Genomic DNA, 26,328 nt, shown 5'->3' with positions numbered 1-26,328 from the left:
TATTCTGTAAATCTGACAGGAAGTTCTTTTTTATCTCGATTCGTCGCCTGGTGACTACAGAAGCCAAAATACATATTATTGTGTTGCAGTGGACAGGCTTTTACCGTATCTGCTCAGTCTTGCTCCGTGTGACCTCGTGTGGTAGCACGTAAGTTATTTTAACGTTAGTAAATGACGCTAAATAGTGTTGACGTAGCTGAAGTTATTGTTTGTCTGTCTAACACTGGCAGGACATTAGCTTGCTGTGTCTGGGCCAGTCTTTAATCTAACCGGCCTGTCTTTAACATAACGTTGCTGGTAACTGGTCGTTAAATGTCATAAACGTCACGTTATCTTATCCACAACCGTCATACAACGTATGCTTGTGCATCATGTATACCTGTATTGTCTTTTAATGTACCTTCCAGCTCTATTGTGCACATGGATGTATTATTAGTAGCATAATTTTGGGTCTATTGAAGTCTATTCTCCTTTATTGTTTCCCTCCTTAAAATGGTGTTAGGAAGTTTGATTTGTTAATCTCTAACTTCCCAGAGCTAGATCACAGTGAACAGCAATGGATTCTATTAGAACATGCAGCATACTGTGCTGCACAATGCGTGACTGTGACAAACTGAGGGACACATCACATCACTGAATGTCACTGGACTTGGTACTTAGATACTTGAAAACATTTCGCTTCTCATACAAAAGGTTCCAGGCAGGTAACCTCAGTGGCGTCGTTCTCAAGGTGATGGATACCACACTGAAGTCAAGCCAGCCTCCACTTCGAAAACTACAGTCAAGCCAGCCCTCGCGCTGTTTTGCAATGCGTTTCTAGGCATTACGGTAACATCGTGTCGCAGCACATTTCAAAATAAAAGTGAGCTTCTGCTGAATATAATGCAATTGATGTGGCAGAAGCGATTGAATAAATAAATAAATTCTTAAGACACCAGTATCTAAAGAAAATATTACATTCTCACAGAAAGTTTACTACATTCAGCCAAGATTCGAACTCGTAAAAAGAAAACGTCCTGTTTCCACTGACTCACAGTGACAGCAGACCACCTCAGGGAGACACTCTGTCAATATCAGAGCGATCTGATGTAGTTATTTGAAATTACAGCCCTTGAAAATGTGTAATATTTTCACTGAATTTGCTGATTTCAGATGGATGTTAAAAGAAAACCTCCTGTTTCCACTAACTCAGGTTTTTAAAGTTACAGCCCTTGAAAGTGTGTAATATTTTGACTATTCGCCAATATTTAAATTGACCTCAGGGTCTCCCTGAGGTTGTCTGCTGTCACTTTGAAGTGAAATGAGTCAGTGGAAACAGAAGGTTTTCTTTTTACATGAGTTCGAATCTTGGCTGAATGTAGTAAGCTTTCTGTGAGAATGTAATATTTTCTTTAGACACTTGTGGTGTCTTCAGTATTTATTTATTTATTCAATCGTTTCTGCCACATCAATTGCATTACGTTCAGCAGAAGCTCACTTTTATTTTGAAATGTGCGGCGACACGAATTATTTCAGAGTAATATGAGTTTCCAACAAAAACGCCACCTAGTGGGCCAATTGATCCTTCGGTAAGCCACGCCCCCCTTAGTTAGTGTTCTGACAAGCTGTCGGAGCTGTTACGACTTTTATCACGGCGCTGCCACTGTCTATTACTGCACTCCCTGGAGAAATATTGTCAAATTTGTTGGAAAAAGCGATCTCAGAAAGAAGCAGAAAGTTTTGCAGTTGCATTTTACATTTGAAGGTTGTATTCAGGCTGTCAAACTGACTGAAACGGACCTCTATTCATTATTACAATCATTAAAAAGCAGAACAGTAGTGGTGCTTTCAGACCAAACGCGAATTTAATCCTCGCGGCGCTTTCCTCGCATGAGTAGATTCGCTGAAAGTGTTCACACACAATGCACAATGACTTCCTGCCCGGCTCATCTGCCCTGTGCTGCTTGACGCGTCTTCCCTCAAAAATAGACCAGCTGCCTATTCTTCGCGCAGAGCCGCTTCTGGGACACGCTGTGGCGCTTTCAGGTGTGAGCACAAGCATTGACTACAATGGCAGCGATTTGCTCCGGCAGCCGCGGCACGCCGTAACGCCGCGCACACGCTGCCTGTGTGAGTCCGGGGTTATCAAACATGTAAAGTTTGGTGCAGATGTGAACTTGTAGACTGAAGTTCTAACAACTTCCTGTTTCACAGTGAATCATCGATATTTGACGACATGCCAGGGGCATGCTTGTCGACTGATAATAACCTTTTGTACAACTTTTAATCGTCAATGGGTTTAGACTGCACAGCAGAAATTTGAAGTCGATCGGACTAAATCCCTAGGAGGAGTTTGTTAAAGTACGGAGTGTGTAAATCATCCAAAAATTACCATTTAATCCAAAATGGCCGACTTCCTGTTTCACAGTGAATCATCGATATTTGACGACATGCCAGGGGCATGCTTGTCGACTGATAATAACCTTTTGTACAACTTTTAATCGTCAATGGGTTTAGACTGCACAGCAGAAATTTGAAGTCGATCGGACTAAATCCCTAGGAGGAGTTTGTTAAAGTACAGAGTGTGTAAATCATCCAAAAATTACCATTTAATCCAAAATGGCCGACTTCCTGTTGGGTGTGGGGCTTCACTCCAAGAGGCTTTTTTGTGCTTCTGGAGATGATACACGTACCACATAAGTTTTGTGCACCTGGGTGAAACTTTGTCCAGGGGCTGCTGAGTTTGGTGAGTTTTCGAGCATGTTTAGGCCCCCAAAATTGAGGTTACTTTGCAGGGGGAAAAAAAATCCCTTCAGTTTCAAAAGGGACCTCGGTGGGTTCGTGCTCCGGCCCCTGTGGTGGAAGAAGTACTCAATTTTCATACTTAAGTAAAAGTACAGATACCACATGAAAAAAATTTACTCAAGTAAAAGTAAAAGTCATCCATTATAAACCTACTTCAGTAAAGTAAAAAAAGTACATGGTTTTAAAAATAATTTAAAAAAAAAAGTAATCAAAACTAAAAGTGCTACACAACAAAATCTCTTGATCTTACAAAACGCAATCCATCTTTTTAAAGGCAGGTCTGAATACAGTATTGTGACTTATAGAGAATCACAATAAGGAAAACTGATTCGCAAGAGGACAAATAGGATAAGTCTGCATTATTGCTCTGCTGTTGTGGTAGAATCCCCTTCAGACTGTCTGACAGACGGACTTTGGGCATGTTAAGATGAGACAAGGATGCTCTCACTACAGTCCTCCCTCTTTAATAAGCCTGAATGGAAACCTCTTCTAGAAAAGCCCAGTGCCGGTTTGAACCTCTGCGCACTAACTCAGACCTCATGAAGTCTGATAAGACTGGGGGCCAGTCTGCGTGGTCATTGTGTCATGTGCTCGTACTGGCTGAGGCTGCCTGTGTTTGACCTGGGTCTGTGGGACCTGCTAAAGACATCTGGACTGGGTCTGTACTGGTACTGACTGAGGCTGGATGTGGATCAGCTGTGCTTGTACTGGCTGATGATCCAGCATCTACACTACTAACAAACTTCAGCACAGCCCCTGTAAATTATAGATATTTTCCACATACATTTTCAAATATAAAATATTATTTAAAAAAGGACTCGGCTGAATATGTGATGCTTATTGCCCAGTCTGTCCAGCTAATCAACATTTTAATAGTCAATGTGAATCCACCGCTTTCCATCTTGCTTTAGTCGAGAGTTGTAAGTAAATTTCACTGTCTTGTTTTAAAATGATGTATGAGGAGTGCCCTCACATCCTGTCTGGACTGGTCCCACAGATGTTTCTTGCTGGAATGCGTGAGTTTAATGACGTGCGCGCGCATATGAACGCATTTTCACGTGCAACACGGTCATTTTTCCCGAGCTAGTTTATAAACACCGTGGCCCGTCTACGTTTATCAAATGTAATAAAGAGTTGTATTTCACTCATTGTTCAGTCAATGTGACAAGCAACCAAGACACAGACAGACAAGAGCTGTGCTGCTTAGCTGGTTAGCAGGACAGACAGACAGACAGAGATTCACTGCAGCTGCACATTAATATTACAGTTACCTGCTGACCTCAGACTTTGAGAGAAGAGAACACATGTTTACCTGACGTTCACACAGTTCACCCTCATTGAGTTTTTTCTTTTCTCGTTCCCAGAAGGATAGTCCCTCTACATCCTCACATCATAGTTGTAAATAGGGATGAAACCATTACCAGTTTAACGGTTAACCATGGTAAAAATTTTTACCTAACTACACACAAACTGACATGTGTGTGTGTAGTTACATTACTATTTTTTTAAAAGCAGGACATATAGTTTTGACAATAGCTTTTTAGTTACCCTTACATTGGAAAGTGTGTTCCTCTTGAAAACACGTTTTTAAAATTCAGATCAGATTTACCTTTCTAACATTCCTTTTAGTAATCCCATGGTACCAGGGTTAATTGAGCTTACTGACTAATGTAATCTTTATGACTTCAGATAGAACAGACAGGTGACTATCAATGATTGTCATGTATTCATTTAATAAATCAGAAAACAGCATGTTAAGTGGTTTGTGTCTGTGAACTGTCTGTCAGAAAAATGAGTACGAATGTTTGGTTTCCCAGCTGACATGGAGAGGAGGAAAAAATGGTTGACTCAGGTCAACAGGAGCAACCTTACAATCACTAAAGAGGCTAACAATAAAATATGTAAGGTACTTTTTCCACAAAGAAAGAACACATCACTGGCTTTATGTTTGGTTTATTAAAAACATCACGGCAGATCATCTTCAGGCTCCACTGAACCCCCTGGGAGAACAAGAGAAAGGGTTAGACAAACCTACACATCTGTAAAGATTCATCCAAGTCATGTTTATCCAGAACCAGAACAGACTGCTCTGTATTCATGTCAGTTGTTGGGCTCATTGCAGTTACTATCACTGTCTTCTAAAGACTTATTTGTTCTCATGTAATTGTCCATGGGATCATTGTATTACCTATATAATATAAAATATAAAATCTTGATAATGCACACTTAGATGATTTTCACATTTTTACAGGTTAAAGGTATTTACTGTTATTATATATTTTATGCAAACAAAATGGCAATTGTAGTTTTCAATATAAAACTTTGTTTCAGTGTGTGTATCAGTATATTTTAATATTTTTTGGCACATTTTTACAATACCATGGTAATATTGATAACCGTGATAATTTTGGTCACTAATCGTGATATGAAATTTTCATACCCTTTCATCCCATCCACATGAGAGTGAGGCGGGGCAATCCAGCTCTGAGCGAGAGTGACCTGATTTCTATCACTGCGTATGCCGGTGTCGCATCAGCTGGGCGAAGTTGATTCGTGCCAAGCCGGCTGGAGTAAAAAGTTGGATATTTGGCTTTGAAATGTAGCGAAGTGAAAGTAAAAAGTACAACTAAACATACTGATAAAATACAGTACAGTAACAACATACTTATACTTCATTAATTTCCATCACTGTCAGGCCCTAAATAAAAAATAATCCCTTCAGTTTCAATAGGGACCTCACACGGTTCGTGCTCGGGCCCTAATTAATAACTGACCCCTCTGAAACTCTTGTTCCAGTCTATGTTGCTAAGCTGGTAAGGGGAACAGCTGAACCAATGTCCTGTCTGTATTACTGAGTTTGTCAATGTTCGTTTAAATCACTGCTTCTCCCGACAGAACACCACGGTTGAATTTCAGCGTTATGTACCGTTACGAGTTGTCGTGAACTTGAGTAATTCACCTGGGCCCTGTTTCAGAAAGCGGCATTTGTGAAAACGCTGAGTCTGTTAAGCCTGACATGAGGGAAACTCTGGGTTTTCATTTTCAGAGACCGAGATCAGATAAACCCTAGATCAATAACTCTGGTAACTTACGCTGTGAACCTAACCTCCTCGGGAGGAGGTTTACTTCAACAAACACTGCGTTTCTCTCTGACTCCTGCGTAGCCTGAAGCGTCTGTCTGACATTTCCTAATTCATATTTATAAACATCGATATCCCGGTTAGATTTTTTTTTTTTTTACCCGAACATGATCTTGAACACGACCGGTTTTATGATCAATCTGACACTGATGTATGGACAGAGAGATCTCGCACATTGTGGATTTATCCTCAGCACAGAATGAAATCTACAGGCTACACTGTCCTTCTTTAACACAGTGACTCTGTGGACATTAAGGCAGCTGTCATGTTTGCTGTATAAACGTAATATTGTTAACGTATTGATCCTTCTTCCACTTCTGCGTTTTAAAGCCAATCATGGTCCGCGTTGGCACGCATTCATATTTCTAGCTATTTTATTTATGTTAAGGGAAACACAAAATTCAGGTTGCAGGTAATAATTCAAAATCTGTAAGTATTACAGAATCTAATGCAGTGCAGCTCTCAGGTATTCTATGTTGCTTTCACATATGTTTCTCCTGTAGATAACTTTTCTCATGTTATACAGAGACATTTTAGAGGAGACATGCCACTCAATCACATGTAATGTATTGGAAAAGATGGCGGTTATCCCGCCCTTCCCGCTAGAAAGCCAATCATCTGCTTTTAACAGCCAAAGCGGGAATCATTTTTCAGCCAATGGTGTGGTTCCACTGATGTAAGGGTCTGTTTTACTTCTACTGCGCACGCATTCGTGACGCATGCATAGTAGAAGTATAACCGAAAAAGCAGAAAAAACGCTTTTTAAACCTTATTTTGGGGCAAAGTTGGCAAACCTTTTCAGCAAGTATTATCAGATTTTAATGCTGCCTCTGATTGGCTGTTGAGTTGAGGCATTAAGAGTGATGATTGGGTAGGCAGAGCCAGTTGCAGAGCCCTGGCAAACATAGAACATTCAAAAACAATTATGATAAAATCTTTGTCAACAAATATGCATGAGTAAAATTAAGTACAAACTTTTTTCAGTCCTTTTTCCGCAAAACAAAATAAACATCTTAATAAAAAAAGTCCAAATTTGTGTATAATTGAAGTCAAATCAAGGGTGGCGTGGTGGTGCAGTGGTTAGCACTGCCGCCTCACAGCAAGAAGGACAATGGGTAAATCACCATGCTATAGTGTATGAGAATGCAACTAAACTAAACAGGGGAGTTCAGAGACCTGATGGCTATGGGGGAAAAGTGTGAAGTGTTCTTGGTGGAGAGTGACCTGTAGCGCCTCCCTGAGGGAAGCAGGTGGAAGAGGTGGTGAGCAGTTTGTGAGGGGTCGGAGATGATTTTCTTTGCTCGCTTTACAGTCCAATGTGTATAAAGGGAATCAACTGAGGGCAGTGGTTTTCCTGTGATCTTTGTTGACAGTCCGCTGTAGTTTTTTCTTTGTTTGGCTGTCCATGCTACCATACCATACTGTGATTGATGATGTAATAATGACCTCAATGATAGCGGAGTAGAACAAAACAAGTAGTTGATGCATGATCTGGTATTTTTTAAGCAACCTGAGGAAGTAAAGTCTATGTTGAGCTTTTGCAATAATGTGTTTGGTGTTAGTTGTCTTCTTATTAACTTCTTGTTAACTTCTTATTGCTAATGTGTGTTACTAAGAATTTAAAGGAGTCAGTGATGGTGATTGGGTTGCCGTTTATTTGTATGGGTGTTTTGGGAAATGGCCTACGTCTAAAGTCAATAATGAGTTCCTGGGTTGTGGCTGTGTTAAGCTGGAGGTCATTGTTCGAACACCAAGTGACAGCTTGGTCCACCTCCATGTGGTATTGTGTTTCATCATTGTTTGTGATGAGGCCCACAATGGTTGCATCCGCATACTTTGTTTTCAGTGAAGTGTCTGTGGATGCAAAGTGTGCGGTGTAAAGGGAGAAGAGCCAAGGGGAGAGAACACAGCCCTGAGGAGCTCCTGTACTGAGGGTGAGAGGTTATGTTATTAGCCTTTACCCTCTGAGACCTATTCCACAGGAAGCTCCTTATCCAGTGGCATATGGCTGGGTCAATGTTCATTTCCAAGAGTGTGGTTTAAATGGGTTAATAGTGTTAAAGGCGGAGCTAAACTCTATGAACAGAATGCGTGTGCAGGTGTTTGGTGATTCTAGGTGTTGCAAGGTATGGTGGAGTGCTATGCTGATTGCATCCTCAACGGAACTTTGTAGGTGAATCTTCAGAAAGAGCCCAGCCCCACCCTCCCCCATCATCCTGAGTGACTCCCCATGATATAGTTGTGCAGCGTGGTTGTGGGAAAATGGCTCAATAGCACCCCCTACAAAATTTCACAAAAGCAGCCCCCACGTGTGTTTTCATGTAGCTGTACGAAATGTTGTGGGCCAATGTATCGTGCCCACACTTAAAAATAACCCTCATGGAGCCATACCCTACACCCAACAGGAAGTCAGCCATTTTGAATTGAAAATTTAATTTGTCACTATTTACATTCTCAGTACTTTAACGAACTCCTAGAGCTTTAACTCGATCGACTTCAAATGTGGCCAGTGCAATCTGAAGAGCCTTGCGATGTTAAATTGCAAAGATTTTTTTTGATTACTCATGGTCTGTCCATGGCGTGATGTTGAATTTTGATGTTTCACTATGAAAAGTAATATGTAAATGGACTGGACATGGTCAAATCTGTCCAATTCTTCAAATGCGTGATAAGAGTTTCGCCCTGAAGACATCTACATGCCAATATCCTGTCATAGAACTATGAAATAGGAAGCTGTTTTTTTGAGGGGCTAAAGCTGCGTTTACACCGAAAGCGAATTTCATATTCGCCTCGCTTTACTCGCGCGAGTTTGACCCCTGGACATTTTGAGTGTTCACACACAACGCGTTTTAAACGAATAAACACAGCCTGCGGATACTACTGCAGTATGAATCCAAAGTAAAGAAAACCTTTTTCTGTGATTTAAAAGCAATAAACGGATCAAACTGATGCAGAAATAACTACAATATGATGCCGTTTGGTTAGACATATGAAATCATGCTTTGTCAGGTCTGTCAGCAGGACGACAACTTTTAAAATTTTCTGAATGGACTTCGGATCGATCAGGGCTATGCTAACCTGTTCACAGTAAAGTACAACAATAGCTGGATAAAGTTACAGACACACATTTTCTGAACTCACCAGGTAGTTCAACTTCACTTTCTTTTTTCCAAGCAATGTCCAGCTTTGTCCGGTTTTTATATAAATATGAAGTAGTAGTCCAGCAGAACTCTGGTGCCATCCGACGCTAACAACAACAGTGGAACCGGATGTGCACGGAAGCTAGCTGCCGAGAAGATAAATCAAGTTGTAATCCCAAAAACTAAAGTAAAAATTCCCCCCTATTTAGCAGCTCCCCTTCGGCCTGTGGATTGTCATTAAAACAACTCGGCAGGTCGTCTCCAAACAACCCTCAGAAGCTTTCGCAACATCACATCAAGCAAATTTTTTGCCCAAGTTGAAAAATTTCTCACACGAACCAGCGAATGTCGCGACAAACATCAAAAGGTCGGTAATAACCAATCAGAAGCAGAGAAAGGCAGGTCAGTGAAAGACGGTAAACAGCTTCGATTCAGCTGTAGGCTACATGTTGCCGACTAGGTTGGCAATTTGGACTGGAGCAAGAGTTTCAGAGTGGTGAGTTATTAATCTGTAACAAAAGTATCTTTCATCCATAAAGTTTTATGGATTTGTCTCGTTTTCACTAGGGGAAAAAAAGGTTGTTGACGAATATATTTCATTTAGTTTTGTCTGATGAAAGTTAAACTAGTGCGAGTAACTTTTTAAGGCAACAACCTAGCTTAACTCCCTCCCCTCTGCTAATCGTTTAATACATAGTTGGACTTGTCACTGCAGAACTGAGAAAAACATTAAAAAATGTAATTTTTTGTAGTAGACTCAGCACCATTTGTTCCGTTATAATCGAAAAGCAAATCGCAATATTGTCTACAATTATAGCAATGGGACTTTCTCCAAATCTGGCACGATTTGCATCTGCTTTGAAGAACCCACACTCGTCAATGTAATGAATAGTGAGGCTCACATATGGCTCAGATGTACGGCTGGACCATAGGTCGGTGGTTGTCCCTTAGCTGAATTTTCAGCTTTCCACAGTACTCTTCGTAAAGATGAGGCAATGCGGTTTTGGAAAAGTATTTTCTGCCTGGGAGTTCGTACCTGGAGTCCAGCACTTTAATCAATTTCAGGGGCATCATGTCTTTCACGTGCTGGTTAAATCCTTGCTCCTTTTTGAATGCTTTTTATATGGGGAAATGGTTCCAAAAGATGGCACGATTGATTGTTGCTTTGGTACAGACCTGCTTGCGCTGCTAACAGCATAAGAACAACTGCCATGTTGGACAAAACATGTGGACCAACTAACGTTAACCTGGGCCCGCATTTTTGTACTCTGTGTGGTCGCTGGGATGGTATCTTTACAGGTGTCTTGTTGTGTAACCCGTCTTGGTTGTCAGTGACTGACGGCATATGTTGCAGACCGGCTTTATTTGCGCTTTCCAGATATTCAAAGAATTTCTACGTAATTGATGTTGTGTGGCCTTTTTTATCAACAATTTCCTCAGCTTTGGAAGATAACGCAAGTTCGCCTTCAGTTGCATTCGTGCCCGTCACACATTTTTTTCTTTCCATTCACTTTCTTCACCGCCAGTGGCTCAAACAATGCTCTGCGTAGCAAATGGGTGTGTACTTAGACGTGCAAGTGTCTACATATTTTGATTGTTTTATCACCCAGCCCTACTGAAAGCACAGGCTAGTTAAAAACAAAGGCAACTTAAGTTTAGCCAAGTTTTGGGTTAGCAAACTGCTGTCACAACAACATGGTTTTAGCACTGTGCCAGCGCTGGAGAAAGGTCTGGCTGTATCCATTATCATTGTGGTATAAGGGAAAAAACGTTGTGCCTTGTTTGCTTGTTAGCATGTAGGTTGGTAGCTCGGGGGTTGTTTTTGTTGAATGCTAACTGAAATAGTCGGGCAATGGCAGGCTTATACCAATACCCTACTTCCTATAAGCCAGGCTCGTAATTATCTGATGTGCATCATAGACTAATACCAGTACAGCTAACATTTTGAGTTCCATAACAATCCTGTTTTAATGTGTTATGTATCGAGTATGTATGTAGGTGATTAATTGTTCTTGAAATATGTTTTCTTTACAAAGACAAATATACAGCTTTAATTTGAAGGATTAAATTGATTGACCTAATATAAATTTGTCTGAACATTCATGAATTATCCATGATGTCAGAAAAGTAACCTGACTTTTTTGCATACCTTTGGCTGTATTCATCATCGTTTCCATGGACACGGTAAATAAACAAGGCTGCACAGATTCTGTGAAAATTTAATTATTTAAATTTTTTCAACTCATTTTCACTTTGCACAGTTTACAATGCAGACTGTTGTGATGATTGTGACCACTGGGCATTGTGATTGTACCCGCCCATCCCGCCGCAAAAAACTCAAAATTGTAAAAATTTTCACATATTACTGCCCTGTGAAAACAAACATTTGTATTATTTTTAAGCAAACCTGCTTTGCACACCTGCCTCTGACTTCTCTTCTACCCACCGTCACACACACCTACACTTTGGGTCTCTCACTGCAAACCCACCGGCTTGCGTGTTCACCGTTGCTTTACCGGGTCTGTGCTTGTACAGTATCCTCCACCGTGTCCGCGACTATTCTTGTAATAGGCTACCAAATTTTTTACCGAGCGAAGTCTATGCCAGTGAACACATGCCTTTATAACAAGACTGCTACCCCACCCCCCGGACGCCACACCCGATGCTGTTGTCCATCCCAGTGTTTCGTTGTAGACATCGCCCAACCTTAGTTTGCACCCTACTGTTTTTTTTTAAACACCCAGCCATTAATTCACCTTGCTGTGTGAGGTAGGGAGGGGGGTGCGTCCTTAAAGGCGCCACTCGCCACAAATGTCATCCAGGTTTGTGCTTAGGAGTGTGGCCTGAACGACCATTATGTCTCCATATTTGGTAACAATAGCATACTATATATATAATATAATTTCCTGTAATATTAGTTATTCTTTATTTTCCATTTCAGATGCCGAGTACCATGGGTCGGAACACCAGCAGAACTATCTCCCACAGTGTTCCCGTGGTGGTGGTGTGCCTTGCTGCTTTGCTTCTTAGCAATGTCATGATCTACCTCTATCTGGACTCTGTGAATTACACAGATGAGCAGCTCCTGTTCTCTCATGTAGGCTGTGTGCCTCGACACTTCAAAATGGCAACCATGAAAAACTGCACCCCCTGGCTTCAGTGTTTACAGATAAAAACAGAAGTGCGCAAGCTGAAGCTGATTGGCCAGGGAGTTGTTAAGAAGGTAGATGATCTTTTATACTGTACAGTGGCATAGTTTATTGTTTGAACTGAATTACAGGGAATGGATGAAATAAGAGAAACATAAAACTAACAATACCTCAAGACAATTAAATTTCCCCATCCTATTCAATTCAATTCAATTCAATTTTATTTATATAGCGCCAAATCACAACAACAGTTATCTCACAGCGCTTTTCATAAAAGAGCAGGTCTAGACTGTACTCTGTGATGTTATTTACAGAAGCCCAACAGTTCCCACCAAGAGCAGCACTAGGAGACAGAGGCAAGGAAGAACTTCCTTTAAGAGGCAGAAACCTCGAGCAGAACCATGGCTCAGGTTCTGCTCGAGCAAATATTAACAGCAAATATGTACAATGTGCCAGATTTGTGAATGATATGAAATGAAGTGATATTTACATGTGCAGAGATATTTGTATTATTTGCAAGGGGGGAGTGTCAGTGGGGGACCGGGGTCTTGTTGTTTACTCGCTGCAGACGGGAAGAAACTATTTTTGTGGCGAGAGGGGAGAGTCTGAAACAGTTTGTGTCCGGGGTGGGAGGAGTCAGCTGCAATCTTTCCTACTCGCCTCAGAGTCCTGGAGGAGTACAGGTCTTGGAGTGATGGAAGATTGCAGCCAATCACCTTCTCTGTAGAGCGAATGATACGCTGCAGCCTGCCCTTGTCCCTGGCAGTGGCAGCAGTGTACCAGATGGTGATGGAGGAGGTGAGGATGGACTCAATGATGGCGGTGTAGAAGTGCACCATCATTGTCTTTGGCAGGCTGAACTTCTTCAGCTGCCGCAGGAAGTACATCCTCTGCTGGGCCTTCTTGGTGAGGGAGGTGATGTTCAGCTCCCACTTGAGGTCCTGGGAGATGATGGTGCCCAGGAAGCAGGAGTCCACAGTGGTGACTGGGGAGTCACACAGGATGATGGGGGAGGGTGGGGCTGGGCTCTTCCTGAAGTCCACGACCATCTCCACGGTCTCTGTGGGCGGCTGTGGCTCAGGAGATAGAGCGGGTTGACCGTTAATGAGAAGGTCGGCGGTTCAATCCCCGGTTCCTCTAGACTGCATGTCGAAGTATCCTTGGGCAAGATACTGAACCCCGAATTGCTCCTGGTGTTCCAGTGAGTTTGAGCTGTTTAGGCTGTGTGAATGGTGAATGCAGATGTAGTGTAAAAGCACTTTGTACACACAAATACGTCTGTGGTCCTTGGTTTTTTGGGGACAAGGATGATGGTGGAGGCTTTGAAGCAGGCTTGCGAACCTAAACATGAAACAGCTGTTTTTTGTTATGATAAAGATAGCAATTATAAATAATCTGGGTGAAAGAATGGATTAGCACATGCACCTGCAGAGATTGTCTGAGCTACAGAGAGAGCTGGGGGGGAGTAAAAAGTGTTTTGCTGTGAAAAAGCAGTTGCTTGCTCTCATCTGCTGGATGTGGATATCGAGTCGGCCGACTCCTCCAGATATTGGGCGATGTGTCAGTGATGCATCAGGGTAAGTAGTTCACTGCCAACTGGCGGTCGCCAATCAATCGCTGATTTACCCCTGATCACAGCCTGATGGTCGCCGAGCTCTCCGACCGGCAAATCGGGCAAAATGTGAACTAGGCTATAGCTGTCTGAGTTTGGCTGTAAACCAGGTTTTGTCATGTTATAATTCACCCTGGTGCGTGTTGGAATGCAGCTGTCCTCACAGAAGCTGATGTAGGACGTCACAGCCTCTGTAAACTCATCCAGATTGTTGGTAGCCTTCTTGAAAACATCCCAGTCAGTGCAGTCCAAACACGCCTGAAGATCCTCTACAGCTTCACTGGTCCATTTCTTTGATGTCCTCACTACAGGTTTACAGAGTTTTAATTTCTGCCTGCAGGAATCCGGTGGACCATGACGTGATCAGAGTGTCCCAGTGGAGCACGTGTGACGGCGTGATAGGCACTGCTAACTGTGGTGTAGCAGTGATCCAAAGTGTTCCCCTCTGTAGTTGGACACTTTATAAACTGTCTCTATTTGGGGAGTTCGTAGGGAGATTAAAATGGTTTACAGTGTATCAATAAATATTCCAGGTCATGAGAACAGTGCTGCTGAATCACTGTCATGTCGGTACACCACTTATATCAAGAGCCACTGTTGATATAAGTGGTAACCCATGTTTTGCCTGAGAGTTCTGTGTCGCGGTCCGCTCTGTAGAGTTGGAATCCAGCCAGCTGCAGCGCTGAGTCCGGTATCGGTTCACACAGCCACGTCTCTGTGAAGCACAGAACAGAAGATGAATAAAAGTTTTTCTCCAGCAGAAGCCGAAGTTCGTCCAGTTTGTTGCTTGTGCATATTTGTTGAAAAATTGATTTGAATGATTTATTTGAATTTGATTTACTGTTTGGCAAGTGTTACGCATGTTCTGACCGTAAAGAAAAGTTTAATACCCTACATTAACTGTCTGGTTTCTTCAACTTTCACTCAGGAACTAAAATCAGCCTTTAAACTTGAAAGAAATAATGATTTGACATTTATCATGATATCAAATGAAAGAATGGATTAGCACAGGCGGGCAGCGAGGGTTGTCTGTGCAAGAGAGAGAGCTGGAGGTGAGTAAAAAGTGTTTTGTAGTGAAAAAGTAGCTGCTTGCTCTCATCGGCTGGATGTGGATGTCTATTTGACCGACAGCTCCAGATATTTGGCATGCTAGAAATCTGTCAGCGATGTGTCGTTGAGATGTTCACACAGAACGGTCAAGTGCCAATTGGCGAGCGCCAATCGCTCGCTGATTTGCCCCAGATCACCCACCGAGCTCGGCTACTTGCACATTGGATTTAAAATTGTGTAGTGTGAACTTATTGCTGTGTCTCAATTTGGGTACTTCTTTGAGTATACAAACATGCAATACACTGCATACTCTATGTACTTAGTTGCTTAGTGCATTAATTCCTTATTAGGGCCCGAGCACGACCGTGTGAGGTCCCTATTGAATTTGCTCGGATTATTTTTTTTTTTTTTTTTTTTTTCTTTTTTCTGCAAAGTAGGCTCAACTGACATGGCCTAAACATTCTCGAAAACTCACCAAAATTTGCAAACGTGTCCGAACCGGTGAAAAATTTCGTATTCTACAAGTTTCGCACATGGGCGTTGCAAAATGACTCGCTAGCGCCACCTAGAAAATTGGAAAAAATTAGCCCCTCGTTCACGTTCAACCTACATGTACGAAATTTTCTGGGGACATGTATCATATCACGCACAAAAAAGCCTCAAGAACCCATAGCCTAAAGTCAACAGGAAGTCGGCCATTTTGAATTTTACGGCCATTTTTGGATGATTTACACACTTCGTACTTTAACGAACTCCTCCTAGGGATTTAGTCGGATCGACGTCAAATTTCTGCTGTGCCTTCTAAAGGCATTGACGATGAAAAGTTGTGCTATTTGCGCGTTTTCGTCAATGGGCGTGTCCGTGGCGTCGATGATTCGCTATGAAACAGGAAGTTGTTGTAACTTCAGTGTACATGCTCACATCTGGACCAAACTGTACATCTAGGATGATAGTCCCGCCCTGAACACATGTACATGCCGACATTCACCCACAGTCATAGCGCCACCTGCTGGCAATAGAAAGTGACCTTTAACGAAGCAGCCCCCGCCGCATGTTTCACCTACGTGCACGAATTTTCTGTGGTACGTGTATCTTGTCCAGACGCACAAAAAAGTCTCTTGGAGCCATAGCCTAAACCCAACAGGAAGTCGGCTATTTTGAATTTTACGTCAAATTTTGGATGATTTACACACTTCGTACTTTAACGAACTCCTCCTAGGGATTTAGTCCGACCGACCTCAAATTTCTGCTGTGCCTTCTAAAGGCATTGAAGATGAAAAGTTGTGCTATTTGCAAGTTTTCGTCAATGGGCGTGTCCGTGGCGTGGCGTCAAAGATCAACTCTTCGCCATGACACGGAAGTTGTCGTAGCTTCAGTGTACATGCTCACATCTGGACCAAACTGTACATGTAGGATGAGAGTCCCGCCCTGAACACATGTACATGCTGATATTCACCCACAGTCATAGCGCCACCTGCTGGCAACAGGAAGTGACATTTAACGAAGCAGCCCCCGCCGCACGTTTCACCTACGTGCACGAATTTTCTGTGGTACGTGTATCTTGTCCAGACGCACAAAAAAGTCTCTTGGAGCCATAGCCTAAACCCAACAGGAAGTCGGCCATTTTGAATTTTACGTCAAATTTTGGATGATTTACACACTTCGTACTTTAACGAACTCCTCCTAGGGATTAAGTCCGACCGACCTCAAATTTCTGCTGTGCCTTCTAAAGGCATTGAAGATGAAAAGTTGTGCTATTTGCAAGTTTTCGTCAATGGGCGTGTCCGTGGCGTGGCGTCAAAGATCAGCTCTTCACCATGACACGGAAGTTGTCGTAACTTCAGTGTACATGCTCACATCTGCACCAAACTGTACATGTAGGATGAGAGTCCCGCCCTGAACACATGTACATGCTGACATTCACCCACAGTCATAGCGCCACCTGCTGGCAAAAGGAAGTGACTTTTAACGAAGCAGCCCCCGCCGCACGTTTCACCTACGTGCACGAATTTTCTGTGGTACGTGTATCTTGTCCAGACGCACAAAAAAGCCTCTCGGAGCGATGCCCTAAAATCAACAGGAAGTCGGCCATTTTGAATTTTACGTCAAATTTTGGATGATTTACACACTTCGTACTTTAACGAACTCCTCCTAGGGATTTAGTCCGACCGACTTCAAATTTGTGCTGTGCCTTCTAAAGGCATTGAAGATGAAAAGTTGTGCTATTTGCGAGTTTTCATCAATGGGTGTGTCCGTGGCGTGGCGTCAAAGATCAAGTCTTCGCCATGACACAGGAAGTTGTTGTAACTTCAGTGTACATGCTAACATCTGAACCAAACTTTACGTGCTTGATAACTCTCCCACCCCGCTATGGAGGACCGATCCTGACACAGTCAGAAATAAATACAGAAATAAATAAATGCTCAATAAATAAATAAGCTTCCAATTAAATACACAAAAAAATAAAGTAAATAAATAAATGTTGGTATTAATTAAATTATGCAAGGAGACATAAATGTATATATTTAATTAGTGCCTTTACTTATTCACCTTTGTTATAATCACCTTATTTATTTATTCTCCCTTATAATCTTCAACTTTATTTATTACTAATTTTTTTAATATATTTATTTATGTGTGTGTTTTAATATTTTTGTCTGTTTTATTCTTCCTTTGTATTTTTCTACCTTATTTATTTTCACCCATGGTATTTATTTCTGCCTGTCCTTTTTAAATTTCTGTATGCATTTCTGCCTCATTATGCAAATGAGGAGGGGCTGTGTCTCAAGGGGTCATCTTCTCTGCTATTGGTGGACCAGTCAGACAGGAGAGCTCTAGGCCTACTCTGCCTGCAGACATCAACGATCTTGCCCCTCACACAGTCAGATGGCTTCCTTCAGTGCGCTGAGGTGTTTAACAACTCTGAAGACACTACCAGCCATGTCTTCCTTCTCTTTTCACGTAGACGCTCCGACAGACAGTGCTTTCAGTTTGCTGCATGCATGGACACAGAACTGCGGTACAGCACACAGTAACGATGAAATGTGTGCTGTTATCACATTCTTCCTCTGTATGTACACATAAACAACAAGGCAGGGAAATATAAAAGGAATTTATTTTATTGTTTGGGTACATTATTGTTCAGTGTACATGCTCACATCTGAAACAAACTTTGCGTGCTTGATAACTCTCTGACCCCCAGACATCTACACGTCAATACCGATTTATATTCATAGCGGCAAGTGCTATGTAGCTCCACATAGGGGACACAGGAAGTGACATATAGCACCTTCATGCGGCGACATAACCGCGTAGGAAATTCACAGCCGCACCGGCAGAGCTCCAGAATATGCAACTCGGCCGGCTCACACGCGGACGCGCTTACAAGTGCGAGGGCCCGCCCAACGCTGCTTGCAGCTTTATTTTTATTTTTTAAACCTGTCCTGCCCAGCAGCCTGGTATAGAGTATGATGACCTGGATACCATATTGTGCCATATTGTCTATCAGCTGTAGCATGCTAGTAGCCTTGCCATTTGAATGCAAATGAGAGACCAGAGATGGAGCATCCTCCCATGACATTTAGATCCTCTGTATGGGAGCATTAGTTTAGATTTCCCGCTTAGTTACAGCAAAAATGGGCAACATTTAGTGTCAAATTTGTTCAGCTGATGTCAGATAAGTCTGTGGATACACTTCAAACTGTCAGATAGACGATGCTGAATTGCATGTAGCATGTCTACTTCTCTTTTAATAAACTTAATTAATACAAAATTATGAATTTTAATATTCAGAGAATATTCATTCATAAATCTCTTGCGGGGCACCACCCGAGATTTCTTTTGCCCAGGGTCTCGGGATTCCCTGGGTATGGTTAATAATTATACAATTATTCACTAGTGATCAGTTAGTTAACAATCGCTCAGTTATCAGTCAGTCTCATCGAAGGGGTAAATTCTCATGACAGGGACTTGGAGTTAGGCAACACACACACAATTCACAATTACAGTGCGATTTATTATCTAACCAAGGTGACATAAAAATGCGGTCAAATATACATCAAAGAAATAAACAATGGCTAAACAATGAGAATGTGGGGTTCTATTGTGGGGAGGATTTGACTCATCCGGGCAGCTAATGAACACAAGCTATGAGTTTTAAGGACTAAAGATAATGGATTAACAGACTATTGGACATCACTGACCACAGAATGCAGGGTTTTGGTCTTACTGCTTATGTTTCTCCCAGCCGGATTGCTGGTCGGTGGCCTCACGCTGGCGGAGTTCCCTGTGTTCTCGGTTAGGACAGCTTAAAGCCGTCGGCCAGTCGCTTTCTCTGCCAGGGAATTGCTCCGGAGGACTGTCTTTTGACGGCTTATTGAAGAAACTCGCAGTGGGGGCCTTTTCAAATCCTGGCTCGGGTCAGAGGTTTGGTCGTCCTTTGTTACTGCTGGCGGGGATCAGTGTAAGTTAGCTCGACGAATAAAGCTTAAAAAAGAACTTGGTTGTTCTTGTATTAAAATGGTGTAACTTAACGGTCTGATAACTTTTAACAAACAAAATAAAAAGCAAGTAAAGTTGCTGGGAACAAGGGAAAAATCGAGGTTGCGGCGCTTCGCGTGTGGCTAGAAAACGAACAAAGGGCCTTCGCTGCGCCGGGTCGAACTTCTTAGGGCGTTGCCGGGAGGGGAAGCAAACTGTGCACATGCCAAAGCGCGGTTGAAGAGGCCAACAGAAGGGCAGAACAAGAGAGAACAAGAGAGAACAAGACAGCGTGGGTCGCTGCTTTGGGGTGTGGTTCCCAGAGGGCAGTCCTTTGTTCCCCTGAGGGAGGGCTTGTTTCCGGTTTCCTGGGAGACTGGCTTTTCTTTAACTTTTAATATGTCTAATCAAAATCTATTTGCACGTATTGTAATCAAATATCTTCCCACAATCAAACCTTAATTGTCAAACGGGTATACCGTTCTTAGTTTTACGCATTTGATAAAAAGGAAAACAATTGTCAGTAGATCAACCTTAAGGTTAGCCTTTCAGAATCACATCAGATGAGAGGAACTTAACTAGCTTTCTGGATATATTGGCTGTTACACGTTCTTAGAGAATATAGGCAAGATACACAAATGGCATTAGATAGGTAAATACAGAGTGACATTTATACATTAAACAGCATTTCAGACGATGGCCTGTAATACTTATTTTGTCCACTTGGGGGAGCTCGGGTTACGTGACGATAGCTTTGATTAACCCTAAAACAACCTTCTGCTCAGGAGCTGGGGAATTTAGTTATTTAACCTTAAATTCAAGCTGGAAAATTAATCGAGTATAGGATGACATTTCTTTATCATATCATTTCTAAAGGAAGTGTCAGAAAGTGTTGGGAAAAAAGCATTGGTTACAACATGAAAAGAATAAAGGACAGGGATCCTTGCTGAAAATTAAAACACTGCAAAATTAACTTATTTAGATTCTTTTCAACAACAAATAACATCAACATGGTAACATAACTACTCAAATGGAGTGGAGAGACCTAGTCAAGTAACTAAAAGATTATTTAATTAAACAAAGTAATGCTTTGAGTTTTGAGGAGACAGTACTCTAAGGAGTTCAGGGCTGTCCTCGGGTGTCCTGGAGTTCCTCACCAATTTACAACTGGGTGTGAAGAGGAGAATATCCTTTGATGTGAGGTAATTAAACAAAGAGGGAGGTCAGTTGCCATGGTTATGTGTGTGGGGGAAGTTTAGGGTTTCCTGCCCTCTTTCCAAAAGAGTTTTGATAGGCTAGGTTTGTAATCTCTGGTTAGTGTTTCTTTGTCATTTTAACAGTCAGGCACCGAGCTTTATCTGGCTGCGGCATCAGAGGTGGCAAGTTTTACGATCGAACTGCCCAGAAACAGCACTTACGGAAAGTAAGCCTTTCAACTCCTCCTTGGAGTCGCTTCAGCTGTCTGTTGAGGGTTGATATCTCAAACCCCCTCCTCCTTCTCTCAGAGAGAGAGAGAAGGAATTTTGAGTCTCCAAATTATTTGATATAAAATGCACAAATCCGCACTGTATGTTCACAACATGCGGAACAGGCTGGAAGGTGAGTCCTTCTCCCCACTGTGTTTGAGCAGCCTCTCATTGCAGATCCAGACCGTGACAAATGCCATACTCAGTTGTAGAGAATACAGAGAGACATTAAGCATATGGTCAAATGTAATTTCTGTTTGAACTCTAAAAGTTACTGACCTCAGCATCCCATTTTCTTTCCCTAGGTCTATCTGGCAGAGTGGAGGGGTCAGAAAGTGGCTCTGTCCAAACTATCATCTCTGGATTACCAGGAGGATTTTCTACATGGATTGTCCATGTTACAGGCCCTGCAGGGCCCCCAGGTGGTGCAGTTGGTGGGATTTTGCCTTGAAGCCCATACCCTGGTCACAGAGCACCACCCACTTGGCTCACTACTTAACTTGGATGGTATTCTAGCACAAGAGCTGCACCAGCAGCACAACACATGGCAGATCCGTCTGAGGCTGGCTACGGATTATGTCTCCATCCTCTATTACCTTCATAACAGCCCAGCTGGGCGACGGGTTATGTGTGATTCCAACAGCCTGGAGAAAACCCTCTCCCAGTTTCTGCTGACGAGTGACCTTCGCCTGGTAGTGAATGATCTGGATGCGCTGCCTGAGGTGGACCCATCCCGAGGCTTGTGGGTGAAATGTGGCCACCGGGAGCTCACTGGAGACTTTGTAGCTCCAGAGCAGTTGTGGCCATTCAGAAACAAAGGGGAGCCATTTTTAGATGATCTCATGCCAGCGTATGATGAGAGGACAGACATCTGGAAGATCCCAGATGTGACATGGTTCCTGATGGGAAGGGTACCTGGAGGGGATTTAGTCCACTTTCATCTTTTTCAGATCCATGAGGAGTGTAAGAAAGAAGACCCCAAGCTGCGCCCTTCGGCTCTGGATGTTTTAAAGGTGTACAAATCCGTCTACAGCAGCATGGTGCGGGACAATGCTGGCCTTAGAGACATGCTGTAGACTACAATAAAAATTCTAAAATACTGTTTTTATGGCTGACAGAGGAGAAACCTGCCTCTACAAAGGAGTGTTATTCTGAAGAGCAGTAAATTATTGACTGTGCTGATGGACAAAGGATCAGCTTTATTGCACAGCAGAATAATGAGAGATGCTGCTAAACTGAATTTGCTGTCAGGAGGGCGCTCCAGTGGCAACACTCCACAGACCACTTATTGAGAATTGCTGATTCGACCCCAAATTCACACACAATAATTAAGCATAGGCCATCAGTTAGGTGTCCTGACAGGCCACATCCCCAACAAACTGCAGCCTAAACTAACCAGATGATCAATTTCAGTAACAGTTAGGACACTTACGTACAGTAGCTTACCACAAGGCAAGTTTACATCATGATCTCAAAATCAAATCAGCACCGGCCTGACCTGTAATCAGGGATGGAAAGAGTAAAAGAATAAGTAAGAATAAGTAAAAGTACTGTTACATTAGAGAAATGCTTGTGTACCAAGTTGGATTTTATTATAGACAACAGAATAGTAGAAATATTGAGTTTAATGTTACTGTAGAGCTACCAGCTTTTAAGAATTGGGACATTCATAAAATTATTACAGTGAAATGTTATTTTAATGATTGTAACTGATATGAAATAATAGCCTGTATGAGACATGCTTTATATGTGAAGAAGAAAAATAACCCGTATGTGCATTCCCTAAAGAAAATGTATCTGAGAGCTAAAGGCTCCCAGCGGCTGCTCCTGCAGCCATCTGCAGTGTAAAATGTTACAAACTCATTCAGCAAGGGATTACTATTTCCAAAACAGTATTAATATTAGGCTACAGTTACTAATACAAGTGACACTGTGTTACTGCGCACCATTCTTGATGTGACAGGTCAGCGGCCAAGTTAGCCAAGAAGCTAAAGAAATAATGAGTTTGTTCGAGTGGGTAGTGAAAGTAATATAGTAACGTAACAAGTAACGTAACTAGTTACTTTTATCACCCAGTAATAAGTAAAGTAATATTATTACTTTTTTATACACAGTATAATACTTATTAATACTTATTACAATTTCTGAGTAACTTGCCCAACACTGGTAAGGTTGAGGGGTTGTGATGGTGCAGTGGATAATGATGTGATGGTGCAGGTGAAGGTGTGAGAGACCCAGGTTCGAATTCACTGTGAGACACCAATGTGTCCCTGAGCAAGACATTTAACCCCTACTTGCTCCAGAGGCGTGCAACCTCTGACGTATAGCAATTGTAAGTCGCTTTGGATAAAGGCGTCAGCTAAATGAATAAATGTCAATGGTAATTGTTAAGGAGATTTCCCTGGGCCGCTCCACTGTAGCTGGTGCAATACACAACCAAGATAAACTCGGAAACAGGCTGAAAAACACATAAAACATAAATAGCGATATTGAAAAAAATGTAAAATATCAAAAAGCTGAATACAAGTTACTAGTTGAAGGTCATGTGACCATTTCTAATGATAGTACGTCGAACTAGTAACACTTCAAAGTGGAGAAGGTATGATGAGGAATTGAACATTCTGTCCATTCATTTGAATGCGCAAAATTTCCTTCATTATTTTGGCAAGTATGAATTAGAAAAGTAATAGCAATATGTGACAGATAAATAATATCTAGAGAAAGAACTTTCTGAAGAAATTGTGGTGTGAATCATAGCTGAAATACAGATCAATATTGAAATGTAAAGGATTTGTTATTCAGTATTGAACATATAAAGAAATTAGGCATCATATGAGCTGTGCACCGTGTTGCTCATGCATTCCTGTGTAGGGGGCTTTCACCTAGGCATTTGAGATCCAACTTCTCTATGAGTTCAGCACATGAACAAAACACACTCACTTGATTGCGAGTAATATATCTAATTGATTGTTACCATTGTTTCTGGACCGAGCCTGTCGCAGGTAGAAAACATTCAGTTCATGAATCCATGAGTTTTAACCATGAGTTTTAACTAAGAGAGAGGCAAAGAGGAGGATGGGCACCTGATTGTTCATTGCATCCAGTTTCAGCTGTGCTGATTCAGCTGATTGTGTTGCCTAAAAAGAAGGGCTTGTGGGATTATAACAGCTGGTTTGCTTCAGAATTCTCCTTTAGAAGTAAAACAAAAGTCCCTCTTGCTCTTTAGGAGCTCATCTTGGAAAACAAGAAAAACACTTTTTCTTATCAAACTTTTACACAGACCCTGCACCTCATCGACCCTTCCTACATCCCTTTACTACCCTACCATTGAAACACACACACACCCATCTGGATCATTGTATGAATGTAGAATATGCAGCCTACAGCAATGATATTCGGTGTCTATGCTCTGACTTAATCGCCCCATAACTATAAGATGAAGATCATTCTTTCCCAAATAATATTTTGTGCTGAACAGTCTCAAAATGTCTGCTGTGAAAAAGGGCTCTTGCATAGTCATCATATTAGGAAATTTATTCCAAAGCATTTGCTCAAACAGCCCTATAATGAAAAACAAAACTGCAAAAGGCATAATGGATAGAATCCCGTGGTGGTAGCTAAACAGAGTCACCTTATTAAGGAACAAGTGTGCAGTGGCAGCTTGTGTTGCCACTTCTAACCGGAGAATTAAAATGAAAATGAATTTCATGTACTTGTTAATCTTTAAAAAATCTTAAGCATTCCTTTCAGAATAAACATCTTTAGTGATCATTTAAATACACAGAAATGGAAAATATTACACAAATGTATCTGTAGGGGATACGAGTCTTGTGTTTTCATAATCATTCAGTGCCACGTTTGTTCCTGTTAACAAATGTTGGTCATATGATGCTGGGTGATGTTAATATTTTTACATCAGAACTTATCAAACTATTTACATTATTCTACATAGACTTCAAATAGGCTCAGAATAGCTTAAGACTGATTGCAATTTTAGGCCATTCAGAATCAAACAAAAAGGAAAAATACAATTGTCAAAAAAAGCCTTCAACAGTTTTCTGCAATATCTGATTGTGTTTATTACAGGTGAATAATGTGAACTGTTCCTCTTACAGTTGTCCTTTCAAAAAGCCAAAGTCCAGCTTAAGCTTGCATTTTATTAGCTATGTTGGCCCTTAAAACAGTTAGGTCCTACTGTACACAGCACTCGTTTATTTGGTGATGAGGATGTTTACTGAAGCAGTACTATGAGACAGGATGAAGATGTAATGATGTCATTATGGAATTGACTGTCATACTCAGGGCATGAATCCTAATGGTGGCGTGAAATCACAAATAGCTCCTGGACCTTAGCAAAACGCAAGTGTACCCATTGTTGCTGGGTCTGCTTGTTTTCACTGTTCCTCACCTGCATTGGAGCACGACAGTACTGCTGGTTGCAACAACAAACAATGTGTATGGAGCAGGACAACTAATACTTTATGTAGAAAAGAAAAGCGGTGGAGAATGCTTGTTGGACAATCATGCACCCCCAGCACCTTGTTAGTATATGAAGAGAGGGGGGGCATACAGAAGGAACTGGAATCAGCAGTTATAAACCAAAAGGTGGACCAGACGGTAGAGGGAAACATTGAAAAGATTAAACAAAATTACATGCGCGCTGGACACTATTTGGGGCAATCTACTGGAAGTGCCATGGATTCTTCATCGGCAATCAACATCAATGACAATATTAGTGCCTCTTTTTCCATTGTGCCTTATTGCTTTGCTTTTATCATTTAAGTGTATACGCAAAATTTCCCACTTTGTTAAATACAGTGGATATACAAGAAAGAGCATAGTACCAAAACCCCAGGTTACAGGTTAAGTGCTGCCTGTCCCACAGTAAGAATTAAGTGGGTCCTGCATTTTTCTGTCATATGTGAAACTTCCCAGTTTGTAAAATGCAGTGGAAACAAAAGGAAGAACTGTGTACCAAAGATTTCCAGGGATCTAAAAAGTGTAGGTTTTGTAAAGCTCCAGGTTATCGGTTCCTGCTGTGCAAAAGGGCTTCAAGTGTCTCTTGAACAATTCTGTCTGATCTAATCATTTATTGGATTCCTATGTCTGCTGCTGCTACTGGTGGAGGCGTTCACCATGCTGAATGCTGATGAAAGTTCTTTCACACAGAATTTTACATGTTCTTATAACACTTCATTCATGCATAACAAAAGGTTATTCAGTACATCAACATAACAAGTAAACAAAGAAAGGTTTTTGTGTGTATGATTTCATCACAAATAAAAAAATCAGGATATAGGGGATGAGCATTTCTCACAAATGTCTGACATTCATATATGATAGCATTAACCAAACCATTTCAGCGTATTGGTGATAATGACCACTAAGCAGTATCAGTATGACTGATATAGTATTCATAAATTATGATATGCATTCATTACAAAATCACTGTTGTCTACATATTATTCTGTATGATGAAGTGAAATAATAAATAGAATATTGTAGTAA

General features: G+C 41.6%; 1 protein-coding gene across 1 annotated transcript; it reads left to right on the top strand.

Annotated features, from left to right (window-relative positions):
- The first annotated feature begins 16 nt into the window (after window positions 1-16).
- On the top strand, window positions 17-26,328 carry pomk (protein O-mannose kinase). Its single transcript, XM_038733534.1, has 3 exons — window positions 17-148; window positions 12,006-12,287; window positions 21,126-26,328. Exons 2-3 carry the CDS (start codon window positions 12,006-12,008, stop codon window positions 21,894-21,896), a joined length of 1,053 nt encoding a protein of 350 aa, XP_038589462.1. The 5' UTR covers window positions 17-148; the 3' UTR covers window positions 21,897-26,328.

This window comes from Micropterus salmoides, unplaced genomic scaffold (genome assembly GCF_014851395.1).
Source record: "Micropterus salmoides isolate LMB-PRFRI ecotype aquatic unplaced genomic scaffold, ASM1485139v1 Ms_hic_scaffold_20, whole genome shotgun sequence".
Taxonomy (NCBI): domain Eukaryota; kingdom Metazoa; phylum Chordata; class Actinopteri; order Centrarchiformes; family Centrarchidae; genus Micropterus; species Micropterus salmoides.
The sequence above is the reverse complement of the archived record's forward strand: the minus strand, read 5'-3'. Positions and strand labels throughout refer to the sequence as shown.

What these genes read in the sequence shown, in the direction of transcription:
- pomk (XM_038733534.1), top strand. Translation starts at nt 12,006, where the DNA reads ATGCCGAGTACCATGGGTCGGAACACCAGCAGAACTATCTCCCACAGT. An exon ending in GCCAGGGAGTTGTTAAGAAG is followed by an intron (nt 12,288 to 21,125) that starts GTAGATGATCTT and finishes TTCTTTCCCTAG; the next exon opens with GTCTATCTGGCAGAGTGGAG.